At 39.0% G+C, this 13,987-nt stretch overlaps 1 protein-coding gene across 1 annotated transcript in view; it reads left to right on the plus strand.

Moving 5' to 3' along the window:
* notchl (notch receptor, like) overlaps positions 1 to 11,993 on the plus strand; it is a 17,924-nt gene extending 5,931 nt beyond the window's left edge. The window contains exons 5-12 of the mRNA XM_056244512.1: positions 643 to 746; positions 3,928 to 4,130; positions 4,235 to 4,365; positions 5,655 to 5,713; positions 7,149 to 7,278; positions 8,870 to 8,967; positions 9,903 to 10,237; positions 11,206 to 11,993. Of these exons, the coding sequence (XP_056100487.1) occupies positions 643 to 746; positions 3,928 to 4,130; positions 4,235 to 4,365; positions 5,655 to 5,713; positions 7,149 to 7,278; positions 8,870 to 8,967; positions 9,903 to 10,237; positions 11,206 to 11,701 (1,556 nt within the window). The 3' untranslated portion in view covers positions 11,702 to 11,993. The remainder of the gene's footprint in view (positions 1 to 642; positions 747 to 3,927; positions 4,131 to 4,234; positions 4,366 to 5,654; positions 5,714 to 7,148; positions 7,279 to 8,869; positions 8,968 to 9,902; positions 10,238 to 11,205) is intronic.
* The last annotated feature ends 1,994 nt before the right edge of the window (positions 11,994 to 13,987 follow it).

Here is a 13,987-nt window from a genome sequence, read left to right on the forward strand (position 1 = left end):
TCATTTATAATCGGTAACCCAACCACTAGTAATCACACTGACACTACATCCTTCTAAAGGAACTACACTCTAAACAATGCTGGGTTGTTTTAACCCACATTTGGGTCAAATATGGACAAACCCAAATGTTGGGTTAAAAATGTAATTAAAAAATGTACAGTTGAAAGTGAAAGTTGAAGTTGGGTTAAAATTTTAAATGACATTTTTAACCCAACATTTGGGTTTGTCCATATTTGACCCAAATGTGGGTTAAAACAACCCAGCATTGTTTAGAGTGTACTAATTATTTAGATCAGTATTCTAAAGTGAAAATAATGATAACTCCAGTAATTACTGAAGTCATTGTAAGCTTTTGAATAGTAAATCTATGGATTTGGTAACACTTTAGTTATTACTAGTGTGTTCCCACGATCTTCACTTCAGATACTGATCCACATTATAGTTCCTTTAGAAGTATGTAGTTACACTTGAGTCATAAATGGGCTACCATTACCTTGTATTATACATTATGAGAATGTTAATACTGCGTTACTCATTTGTTCCTGTGCAGTTATTCATTAATGACGGAACAGTATTGTAAAGTGTTACCCTATTATTGAGGTGTTTTCTTGTATTTATCTACGGCTAAATGTCATGTTTCAGTTCTTGGAGCGTCTCCGGCCTGGATGTGGCCGGTGGTCGGCGTGTCGGCTGGACTCGGTGTGGCTCTTGTCCTGATTATCCCGTCATTGCTCCTGTGGTTAAAGGTGACATATTAAGCCCCTTTTCACAAGATGTAATATAAATCTTTGGTGTCCCAAGAATGTGTCCCAGATCAATTTATTATAGCTTGTTAAATTTGCCCGTTTTTGCAGTAGCCCCTCATTGCAGTACACGAGATCCAGGGGGCAGAGTTGGATCCAGATATAAGTAGGATGGGTAGGATTAGGGGTGGGGTTAGGGATCAGGGGGTGGAGATGGGTAGGTTTAGGTATGTATGGTGGGAGGAGTTGGATCTGAATCCAACTCCTCCCCCTGGATTTCATGGTCTGCAGTGAGGACCATCTCCGTTTTTGGGTGTGAGCTAAAACACGTTTTTTGTGTGGATCCCTTTAAATGCAAATGAGCTTTAGCTCCGCCTCCATTCAGAAAAGGGCGGAGCCTTTACACGAGCTTCAGAGACTCCGGCAATAACAACACAGGCCGATCTCACTGATCCAGAGTCAGGAGTAACCAGCAGCGAGTGCAGCCTTACGGAGAGACTCAGGGAGAGCTTCACTTTTACACGTTTCTGAATGTTAGCGGAGACATTTCTGTAGTTGTTGTGGAGTTACACTGATCATCTCCTCATCATGTTGAACTGTTCCACAAGTGTCCACAGTTCCTGAGGTGTTTATAAGACAGCGCTGACATGTTCTGGTCAATAAGGGGTGGTGATGGCGCAGTGGATAAGACACATGCCTTTGGTGTGAGAGACCTGGGTTCGAATCCACTGTGAGACACCAAAGTGTCCCTGAGCAAGACACTTAACCCCTAGTTGCTCCAGAGGCGTGCGACCTCTGACATATATAGCAATTGTAAGTCGCTTTGGATAAAAGCGTCAGCTAAATGAATAAATGTAAATGTAAATGTAAATAGTGTTCAGTGTCGTCTGTGCTCGACCACAGAACAGTTTCAGGCTTTGCTGGATCTTCTCCAGTGCGTTAGAACTGGTCTCTGTTGGCGCTCGCCGAACCCAATGTCGCTGGTGTGTGTAAACGTGCAGATTAAAGGATTAGTTCACTTTTTAAAAAACTTTTGCTGATAATTTACTCACCCCCATGTCATCCAAGATGTCCATGTCTTTCTTTCTTCAGTCGAAAAGAAATTAATGTTTTTGATAAAAACATTCCAGGATTTTTCTCCATATAATGGACTTCAATGGTAGCCAAACGGTTCAAGGTCTAAATGACCGTTTCAGTGCAGCTTCAAATGTCTTTAAACGATACCAGACGATGAATAAGGGTCTTATCAGCGAAACGATCGGTCATTTCAAAAATAAATAAAAAGGTTAAAGTTTTATAGGCACAAATGCTCGCCTTGCGAACTCTCCTGTTCGAACTCGTTCATCAAAATGAACGAATCTTTTTTCGAGTCATTGACTCGTTCATTTTGAACAGGAGAGTTCGCAAGGTGAGCATTTGTGCCTATAAAACTTTAACTTTTTTATTTATTTTTGAAATGACCGATCGTTTCGCTTGATAAGACCCTTATTCATCGTCTGGTGTCGTTTAAAGCCCTTTGAACAGTTTGCAGTTTGCACTGAAACTGTCTTTTGGACCTTGAACCGTTTGGTGCCCAGCAAAGTGCATTATATGGAGAAAAATCCTGGAATGTTTTCATCAAAAACATTAATTTATTTTCGACTGAAGAAAGAAAGACATGGACATATTGGATGACATGGGGGTGAGTAAATTATCAGCGCAAGTTTTTTAAAAAGTGAACTAATCCTTTAAGGGCCGGGAATATTATAATAACATCCTCTTCTTACGTCAGAAATCTTATCGGCTTATTTTATAACATGCTTGCAGAGAAAGACTCACCAAAACAAAGTAACTGGGTTTCACTTTTCACGTTTTCTGGGTTGGTAGATGCACCTGATTATAGCAATTATTAATAATAATATACCAGATTTTCATGATATGTCCCCTTTTAAAATGTACACATCATCATCCAGCAAAAGTTTTCACCCCTTTCATCTCTTAAAGCATCATGTTTCCTTGAGCATCAGTGAATGTTTACATAGTTGTGCATCTTAAAGGTACAATATGTAAGAATTTTGTAATAAAATATCCAAAAATCACTTGCACAGTGTGATATATTTCCTGCAGTTGTGTACTTACAATATCCCAAAAGTCTCCAAAGATTTTTTATTTCAGAGAAATTCCAGTTTTAAATAAGTGGCCGTCCCGGAAAAAAATGTCGCCTGTCAACGACGCAATATCCGCGCTATCCTCGGCTTCCGCTCGGACTGCCATAGCCATGACGTAACCATGGCGACAGACGCGGACAACTGCGTAGTGCGTAGCGTTTAGCGGCACGCAGTTCTTGTTTCTTTCAAACATAGACCAGGGCAAGCAGACTTTGGGACGAACAAGGAGAACTAAAATGAGGATCAATTTCAGCGTGGCGTTTTTGAGAAGCCGAGAGCTAGCGTCCGCGACTAACTCGGACTCGACAGAGCTTCACGACGAGTCACGACTTGACAGCTTTATTAGACAGGTGAGCAAATGTACATAAAACAAATCAATGTTATATAACGTTAGCTCAACATGATGAAATGTTAGAATATGGTCAGTATGTTATTCTAATGTTGATCTAGCTTACTGCTAGTTTCCTATAGCAAACGAACTAACACGTAGTATAACATTATAACTTTCAACACACATTTAAATGCCGTTTAGTGTGATAGTGTAACGTTAGACCAAGTGAAGCAGCGCTGCGTTATCCTCACTAGTTTAATTCGTCTAATAAACTGACCTGTGTGAGTAATCCAGCACTTGCGGGTTCGGTAGAATTAAATGTCCTTATTCCTTTATATCCGCGGGACTCACTTGTGATATCAGCAACGTGTGATATTAGCAATCGCGACCTGCTTCATACCACTGTAATGTTTAAAAAACATGAATGTTTGCACTCATCCATCAGCTTGACAGCAAGTCCCATCATTCAGCTCATCACTGCGTCATCAACCTACGCCTGTGTTATTGTTGGAAACTGCGCCCTCTTGTGGCGAAAAAATCTTACATATTGTGCCTTTAAATCATATAGTCAATCATTTGGAAAGTTGATTGTCCAAGTCCAAGCAATTGTCAAGTCATTGCACTAGGTTGGTAGATGCTCCGGGGACCCGATTATAGCACTTAAACACGGAAAAAGTCCGATTTTCATGATATGTCCTCTTTAAAGAGGAGACGCCAGCGGACAGAAGGAGGCGAGCGAGTTCGTCACAGATCCATCGTGACCGACAGCAAAACCTGGACTCGATCTGAGGAGAACAGAAGCAGATCAGGACGAGATAAAGACAGAAATGGGCTAAAGAAAAACAAGAAAGGGAAGGAGTCAGGAAAGAGACGCAAGGAGCCGCTCGGGGAGGATGCGATCCGAATGCGGTGAGTGTGTTTGAAGAGTTTCACACTGTGAGTGAGGGAGGAAAGGGCCCTGATGGAGAGGAACCGTGTGTGTGTGTGTGTGTGTGTGTGTGACGCTGATTTAGGCCCCTGAGGAAGGAACTGGACATTGGAAGTGACACCGACGTGACCCAGAGCTCCATGGAGGACATCAACAAGACCATCTGTGACCACAGATCACCGGACCAAAAGCACTTCCAACCGCCCCGCATGCTGGGTGAGAAGGAGGAGCCGGCCGCACACACTCACACACTTATACTCACCTTTACTCTAACATGGGGGACCTGTGGAACCGAAACTGAAATGTATGGTTAAATGTGTGTGTGTCTGTGTGTATATATGTATGTATCTATACACACACACACATATATAAGAGCCTATGTATCCACACACATATATTATACATTACTAAAACATAAAATACAATACACAGGTGAAACTCAAAAAATTTGAATATCATGCAAAAGTTCATTTCAGTAATTCAACTTAAAAGGTGAAACTAATATATTATATAGACTCATTACATGCAAAGTGAGATATTTCAAGCCTTTATTTGTTATAATTTTGATGATTATCATGGCTTACAGCTTATGAAAACCCCCAATTCAAAATTAGAATAGCTGTAAACTATTATAACAAATAAAGGCTTGAAATATCTCAGTTTGCATGTAATGAGTCTATATAATATATTAGTTTCACCTTTTAAGTTGAATTACTGAAATAAATGAACTTTTGCACCATATTCTAATTTTACGAGAAAGTAGTTAATGTGATTAATGCAGTCATTTTAGTTTTATTTATATACTATTATAGTATTTAATATTTTGAATTAGCTTTTATTTTCATATTTTCAGTTTTCATTTTAGTTTGTTTTAGCAAATTTGTTATGTGCTTTTTTCCGTATTATTAGTTTTTTTTTAAATATTCCCATTTAGTTAGATTTTTTATTAGAATTTTAGTACATTAAGAACTTATTCTAGTTAGTTGTATTTTAGCTTTATTTTAATTAACGAAAACAACATTTTGTTAACGTATATAAACCAAAATTAAATATTATAAACCAAAATTAAATATATATATTAAAGTTAATAAAGCCTACTAAAGTTAAAAATAAATCTAAAAAGCAATATATAAAAAATTACAAAAAATGCATAAAAATTTACTAAAATAAAAATATAAAATTAAAAGTTAATTCAAAATATTGATAAATAAATACTAAAACATTTCAGAGCATGTAAAATGCCACTTTTTCAAGCTAAACAAACTTGTAAATTTTGGTACTGAACTTTACATCCAGAACACAGCCTTTGAAAATCATCTAAAAAATATTTGCATATTATTTTCAATGTACTATGAAAAGAGGAAGAGCTAATTCTAATCTTGCACATACAGATACGAGGATAGTTGTGACACATACAGCCAGTAAAATTACTACAACTAAATAAAACTATATAGACAGTAACTGTACCTCATCTTAATCGTCTTTCTTTGTTATTTCTCCTTTAGCTCCACCGAGAGGATGGGAGAGAAACCCAGTTCCTACACCTCAAAGAGCACCAAGAAATGTGAGCTTATATACTGTATCAGCTTCAACTTTTATTTATCTAGTACATTTAATAGCAACCACATTTACCAAGCTTAGTAAATGAAGGCATGACTACACACTCTTATACATACACCCTCACATAACTGTATAGTGAGATCAGTATAGAGAAAAAAAATAAAAAATAATACAAATAAGTTATTACTTCAATACACAGAATACCCTTAGCTTAAAAAGATACGTTTTCAACTGAGACTTAAACATCTCTATTGCTGAAGCTTGCCGGATATGAAGAGGAAAACTGTTACACAACTGAAAAAGCTCGGTCACTTTTTGACTTCTAGAATAAGGGACAGCCAGCAAAAATTGGTTAATGTCCTTAATTGGTTAACCAGCTTAATGTCCTACCTGATACGCAAGACCCTCAGCAATGTTGTTTGGGGACGTGTTATGCTGTGCTTTAAAATCATTAATAAAAATCTTATAATTGATCCTGTACTGAACCGGCAGCCACTGAAGAGAGGATAAGTGAGGGATAATGTACAGCCGGTCGTTATCTCAGAATAAACCAGACAGGGTGATCAGGATCAGGTCTTCATCAGTTATTTTGAGATCACACACACACACACACACACACACACACACACACACACACACCTGAAGGGGGTTATTCTGAGATCACACACTCACACACACACCTGAAGGGGGTTATTCTGAGATCACACACACACACACACACACACCTGAAAGGGTTTATTCTGATATAACAACCGGCTGGAGTTACATTATCCCGCTTAAAACACGAATACTTGCCACATAAGTAAATAATTAGACACGAAATATTGATCTAAGTTAAAATATTTTATTAGGTCTTTAAACGCAAAGCTCCGCGGAGAGAGCAGTTTCAGCGGCGAGATCAAACTAGACGGACATTTAAGAGATACGATACAGTCATAACACTTATTACTCAGCATTTCACCACATAAATAATTATGGAGACAAGAGATATTGATTTCAGATTAAACTGTTTTAAAATCGCACCTGTTTGTATCTCATAATCCAACCGTGTAGAAAACAACAGTCACAAAATGGCCGCCGCTGCGTTTGTATGAAACGAGAGAGAGCGAGTCCACGATACTGGATGGCATAATTAAATAACTACTCAAAATATTGATTCAACTGAATTTTCATATTTTATTAGCTCACCAAATGCAAACCTTCCACGAAGAAAAACCGGATGAGCCTGTGTTTCTGTTATCTGGGAATAACACACCGTTAGATGCTGCGATTGACCAATCAGAATCAACAATCAAGTATTCCACAGAGCCGTGTAATAATACTGGAGTAACGTGGTCCCTTTTTTTTAGTATAAACAAATGATATCTGTTAAAAGAAACAGCATTTCCTTGATTTCTGCATGCCCTCTGGAGCTGATGGTGTGTGTTGTCGTGTGTCAGAGCGCTCCGGTGCAGTGGTGCGGTCCCGACGGCTCGGTCGTGCTGATCCGTGCGGTCAGAAGTGGACTGGACCGAGTGGTTCTGGAGCTCCTGAGAGCCGGAGTCCCGGTCAATAACACCGACCACACGGGTACGAGCATCTAATGCCTGTTCTCTCCTGTTGCATGTGGAATGAGTCCCTTCGATTAGCTATGTTTACATGCACAACTTGTGTTTAGATCGGACTGAATTGATTCCGATTGATGAATCTGAATGTTACGGTGGCCGAGAGAGCTCAACGCGCTGCAACTGAAAAAACAAAACAAAAACAAATGTAAATAGAAAAACACCCGCATATTAAGAAAACATCTTCATCAGTTTTACAACACTGAAATTTTTTATCACAAGATTCAAAACGGAATATATATATTTTTTACATATTTCGCTTAATGCTCGAATATACAGAGTTTCCCGCTGTTTGCAATACTAACGGCACTCGTTACTAAAGATTTTAAGAACTATGTAAAAACTCCATAGTAACCATCTGTGACAACTACCAACCAACTAGTAACACCATAGCAAACATAAAATATACCATAGCAACCGCCCTGAACACCCTAGAAACGCCCTAGCGACCACCCAAAATTCCCTAGCAACCATCCAGAACACCATAGCAGCTGCCTAGCAATCACCCAGACACCCTAGCAACCACCTAAACACATGAATAAGCCATATCTCAGCACCAGAACATCGTACAGACATGGTTGTTGGCTCACATGCAATAATTTACCACACCCTAGCAACCGAGTGGTGAGTTTTGCCACTGCAAGCACCACTTCACATTTTCTTCTTCATTTTCTATGAAACAGCAGACTTAATATTTATCCATTTCTGGTCATAATTAGGAGTAACTATGAGCATATGAACCGTTGTGCCGTGATGTTTATATTTATTACGCAGTACAAATGCGCTAAACCAGTCGTCTGTGTGGATGAGAATTTTACAATGACGGACCACTCATTTATACGACACTTTATTCATCAGGAACAACAGCTCGTTCAGCGCGTCATTACGCTATTTCTACGTCACTGCACATGCGCAGTGCTTTCAGTTTCGGTTTTCAATCCGATCAAGTGTTTACATGTTCTCTCGATCGGATTAGAAAATGAATAAACCACCTCTTTCAATCCTGATCGAAATCTCATTGGGATCGAGCTCAATCGGATCGAGTAAGGCGTTTACATGAAGGATTTTCAGTCCGATTGAGCCGTCAATCTAACGGATTATTTGGTTGCATGTAAACGTAGACCTTACAGGAAGAGTGTGTGTTTCCTTTGCAGTTGGGGAGTAATGTGTTTTGCCCTTTCTTTGTCCCTCTCTCTGTCCTGTCCTGAACTCCTCACTGCAGCTCCCCTGATAAACACGTCTGATTCAGAACAGAGTTAATGTGCTGTAGCGCCCCGGTCAATGTGGAAATAATGTATTAACCTTCCATGCCTTTGTTTCTCTCTCTCATACATTTCCCTCTTTTACGGCAATGGTCGATGGCTTCCTGTTTTCCCTTCCCATAACACATTCCTGGATGCTCGCCTCTCACGTCATTTTTTTTGGCTTCGTCCACTCTTTTGTGACCCCACAACACGCCATTACACAATCACCCTTTCACTGATCGAGATCAATTCCTTCTTGCATCTCTTCTCTCTCTCTCTCTCTCTTCTCTCTCTCTCACACTCCTCATTCAGGTAGATCTGCCCTTCACTGGGCTTGCTCAGTAAATCACCTCCCATTGACACGGACTCTCATTCGCTACGGTGCCGCTGTGGACTTACAGGACCATAGGGTAAAGAAAACGACATGTTTGTGTACTTCTCTATAGCCAATCTATTAACCAGATAGATAGATAGACAGAGAGATAGACTGAGAGATAGATAGTAGACTGAAAGATGGATAGATAGATAGATAGATAGACAGATAGATAGATAGATAGATAGATAGATAGATAGATAGATAGATAGATAGATAGATAGATAGATAGATAGATAGATAGATAGATAGATAGATAGATAGATAGATAGATGGATAGATAGACAGATAGATAGATAGACTGAGAGATAGATGGATAGATAGACAGATAGATAGATAGATAGACTGAGAGATAGATGGATAGATAGATAGATTGATAGACAGAGACAGATAGATAGGTAGATTGAAAGGTAGATTGAAAGATGGATAGATTGACAGATAGATAGATAGATAGATACAGTAGACAGAAAGATAGACAGATAGATAGATAGACTGACTGATAGATAGATATATAGATAGATACAGTAGACAGAAAGATAGACTGAGAGATAGATAGATAGATAGATAGACTGAAAGATGGATAGATAGACAGATAGATAGATAGATAGACTGAAAGATGGGTAGATAGACTGATAGATAGAGAGATAGACTGAGAGATAGATAGATAGATAGACTGAAAGATGGATAGATAGACTGATAGATAGAGAGATAGACTGAGAGATAGATAGATAGATAGACTGAAAGATGGATAGATAGACAAATAGATAGAGAGATAGATAGAGATAGATAGATCGATAGATAGATAGAAGATAGAGAGATAGATCAGAACAACACAACTATCTACAGTTTGACACAGTTCTATACTCTACACACACAGTAACACTGTCATACTGAGAAGTAATGTGTCACTCCACCAATATTAATGTGTCACTCCACCAATATTAATGGAATAAAAGTCAATCTTTTCCTTAGGGTGAAACGGCTTTGTTTCTCTCGGCTCTCCACGGTTGCTATGACACCGCACGATTCCTGCTGCTCAACGGGGCCAATCAGGATCTGTGTGACGGCAAGGGGCGTCGGCCACTGGATGTGGCTCGAGAGGGATTACATCATCAGGTCCTCGAGCTCCTATTGGCCCACAGAGTTCACAGGGCCCCGGTGCCTCTGGACCCCTCCACTGAGCTGCTGTGGGACGATCGCACGTACGCCTTCTCTCCGTGGGTCGCGTCGCCGCCATGTCTGCCCGGGAGAAGTGCCTCGTTCTCAGGGGTCATAGGTCACAGGGGGATGTCAACACCGCCACCCACGTAAGTTGCGACAGTTCCTTTAAGTTGCTTAAGTGAGGGATAATGTACATCCAGCCGGTCGTTATCTCAGAATAAACCCGACCGGGTGATCAGGAGCAGGTCTTCATTAGTTATTCTGAGATCACACACACACACACACACACACACCTGAAGGGGGTTATTCTGAGATCTCACACACACACCTGAAGGGGGTTATTCTGAGATCACACACACACACACACACCTGAAGGGGGTTATTCTGAGATCTCACACACACACACACCTGAAGGGGGTTATTCTGAGATCACACACACACACACACACACACACCTGAAGGGGTTTATTCTGATATAACAACCGGCTGGAGTTACATTATCCCGCTTAAAACACGGATACTTGCCACATAAGTAAATAATTAGACACGAAATATTGATCTGAGTTAAAATATTGTATTAGGTCTTTAAACGCAAAGCTCCGCGGAGAGAGCAGTTTCAGCGGCAAGATCAAACTAGACGGACATTTAAGAGATACGATACAGTCATAACACTTATTACTCAGCATTTCACCACATAAATAATTATGGAGATAAGAGATATTAATTTCAGATTAAACTGTTTTAAAATCGCACCTGTTTGTGTATCATAATCCAACAGTGTAGAAAACAATAGTCTCAAAATGGCCGCCGCTGCATTTGTATGAAACGAGAGAGAGCGAGTCCACGATACTGGATGACATAATTCTACTCAAAATATTGATTCGACTGAGTTTATATATTTTATTAGCTCACCAAATGCAAACCTTCCACGAAGAAAAAATGTTCCTAGTGAGTGTATAGCGCTGATGTCTTCAGTGGCCGGATGAGCCTGTGTTTCTGTTATCTGGGAATAACACACCGTTATGCTGCGATTGACCAATCAGAATAAAGAGGCGTGTAATAAGCATTTTTAAGTTCTCATGGCTGGCGAGTTCTCATGTTTCGTTCTCAACAGTGATTGGCAGATGGGCTCCTCCCCCCAGAACTGGCGTCCAGCCCCCAACCAATCAGCAACAGCACTGGTCAGCCCCAGGATTCTTGGCCGCCCATCTCGGCCTATCAGTACTCTCCAGGAAGTGACATCGGAGGCGGAGGACGAGGAGAGGGAAATGTTACAGGATGTCACCCGGGCAGCAACACCTCACTTCCTGTCTCCACAACCAGCGCCTCGACAGCGCTCGTTCTCCTGTACCCAGCATGCACTGAACCGCCGCTCCAGTGGCAACCAATCAGAGCCGCCCGTAGCTGTGCCAGCCAATGAGCGCGTCGAAATCGTGATCGTGCCCCACCCGAGAGAAGCAGCCAGCCAATCAGAGAGCAAACCCACAGGGAACGCCCTCGGCTCACCTCAGATGGACTCTGAGAGGGACAATATAAGGAACTGCGTCTCCAAAATCCACAGCGAGAGGGTCAATAATGAGTCCGGCGTCTTCCTCCAGAGCAGCATGTGAGACATGACGTTTGGAAAACTGTTGTTTACAATACGTCAAATCATTTTACAGACTATACAATAATCTGCTTATGGAAAATTATTGGCCGAATCTCAGGAAAACTCCCCAAAATCAAAAGCAATTGGAATATGTATAAAGAAAATTAATTAATTTTATTAAGATTTAATTGACATTATTTTCAGGACAATAAGGCACATTTTCTTCCACATGACTGTAATATGTTTGTATGTTTTACTTTATGTAATTTAGGATTTACTTTGCTGTAATAAAACATTGTTTAAGTGTCACAAAAGTAATATAATCATAATTTTATGTATCCTAATGAAATCTTAGTAATACACTATTTCTTTTGATTCAACGTTAAAATGTTCACAGATTTTATGCAATTTACCCTATTATGTACAGTATATTTCCTTATTTTATTTAATCGGTTCTGATTTTTGGATGGTTTAAAAATGTTGTCGTCCACAAAAAAAAGTATTACACCAAAAAAAAAAAAAAAAAAGGAATGGTAAATATATTTAAAATGATGTACACTCGCATGAGACGAAGACAATGGTGTTGTTGGTAATCAAATTTTCTTTTGTGAGACGCTACTTTCATAAACTCCAACACCACTGAAATCGTCCAATCAAACGTTACCAAACATTTCACTGTAAAATGTATTCGATTTCTGAAGTAAAATAGGTTGCAAGTGCCATAATATGTTAATTAACTAAGTAAATATTTTTCAATGGCATGATCTTTGAATCAGTCTTATTGCAGATGTACTTATATTTATTACATTTATTCAACAAGGATGCGTTAAATTGATCAAGTGACATGTTTTCAACACTGATAATAATCATAAATGTTTCTTGAGCATCAAATCCTCATATTAGAGTGATTTCTGAAGGATCATGTGACACTGAAGACTGGAGTTATGATGCTGAAAATTCAGCTTTGATCACAGGAATAAATTACACTTTACTATATATTCACATAGAAAACAGCTATTTTAAATTGTAATATTTCACCATTTTTACTGTATTTTTGACCAAATAAATGCAGCCTTGGTGAGCAGAAAATGGTAGTGTGTGTGTATACATATATAAATAAACACGCGGTTTGAAACGTTTACGCATCACTAAGCAAAAATGCAAATGCTCAGATAAAGGTGAAACTATGGAAGGTTGTTTCCGCCACAGAATGAAAAATAAAAAAGGTAATTGCAACTTTTTATCTCCGAATTCTAACTTTTTTTCTCACAGTTGCCAGTTTGCATCTCGCAATTCTGAGTTTATTTCTCAGAATTGCGAGATATAAAGTCAGAATTGCGTGATATAAAGTCGCAATTGCGTGTTGTAAAGTCAGAATTGTGAGATATAAACTATTCTGAGGGGAAAAAAGTATTTTTTGCTTAGAATTTGCCTGATAACTCGCAATTGCGAGTTTATATCTCACAATTTTGAGAATATATGTCAGAATTGCGAGATGTTAATTCGCAATTGTGAGAAAAAAAGTCAGAATTGCGAGATAAAAAGTCTCAGTTCTGTCTTTTTTCTCTCAATTGCGACCTTTTCTCATAATTGCGACTATTTCTCAGAATGGCGACTTTATATCTCTCAATTGCGACTTTTTCTCATAATTGCGACTTTATCTCGCAATTGCGACTTTTTCTCATAATTGCGACTTTTTCTCATAATTGCGACTTTATATCTCGCAATTGCGACTATTTCTCAGAATTGCGACTTTATCAGAATTGCGACTTTATCAGAATTGCGACTTTATTTCTCTGAATGGCGACTTTATATCTTGCAATTGAGACTTTATATCTCGCAATTGCGATATAAAGTCGCAATTCTGAGATAAAAAGTCGCAATTATTTTTTTTATTCAGTGGCGGAAACAAGCTTCCATATGAAACTGATAATCTGCTTATTAAAACAATCTTCAGTTGTCAGAGATGAATGTGTACAGACAGTCTTTATTGTAAAAGAGGTAGAGAATACAGGTGTTTCACTGTACAGAGAAAGACAGCACTGTTGATATACTCATTCAAACGGTAAATAAAGACAGCAAACGCACCTCATTCATATAATTGATACATACACAAACCCAGTAAAAAAGAGAAACACACACACACACACGCACAAAAACAACAATCTTTGGATTTTTCTCTATTGCCCCCTTCACCCAAGCCAATTCTATCTGAGCTTTGAATAAACAATATAGAGCAGTGATAATAATAATTATAATAATAATATATAGCTATAATGAAAGCAGTCTTAATGCAGGTTAAAAAGTT

Source organism: Rhinichthys klamathensis, unplaced genomic scaffold, assembly GCF_029890125.1.
Source record: "Rhinichthys klamathensis goyatoka isolate OS25496 unplaced genomic scaffold, OSU_Roscu_1.1 h1tg000998l_1, whole genome shotgun sequence".
Lineage (NCBI taxonomy): Eukaryota > Metazoa > Chordata > Actinopteri > Cypriniformes > Leuciscidae > Rhinichthys > Rhinichthys klamathensis.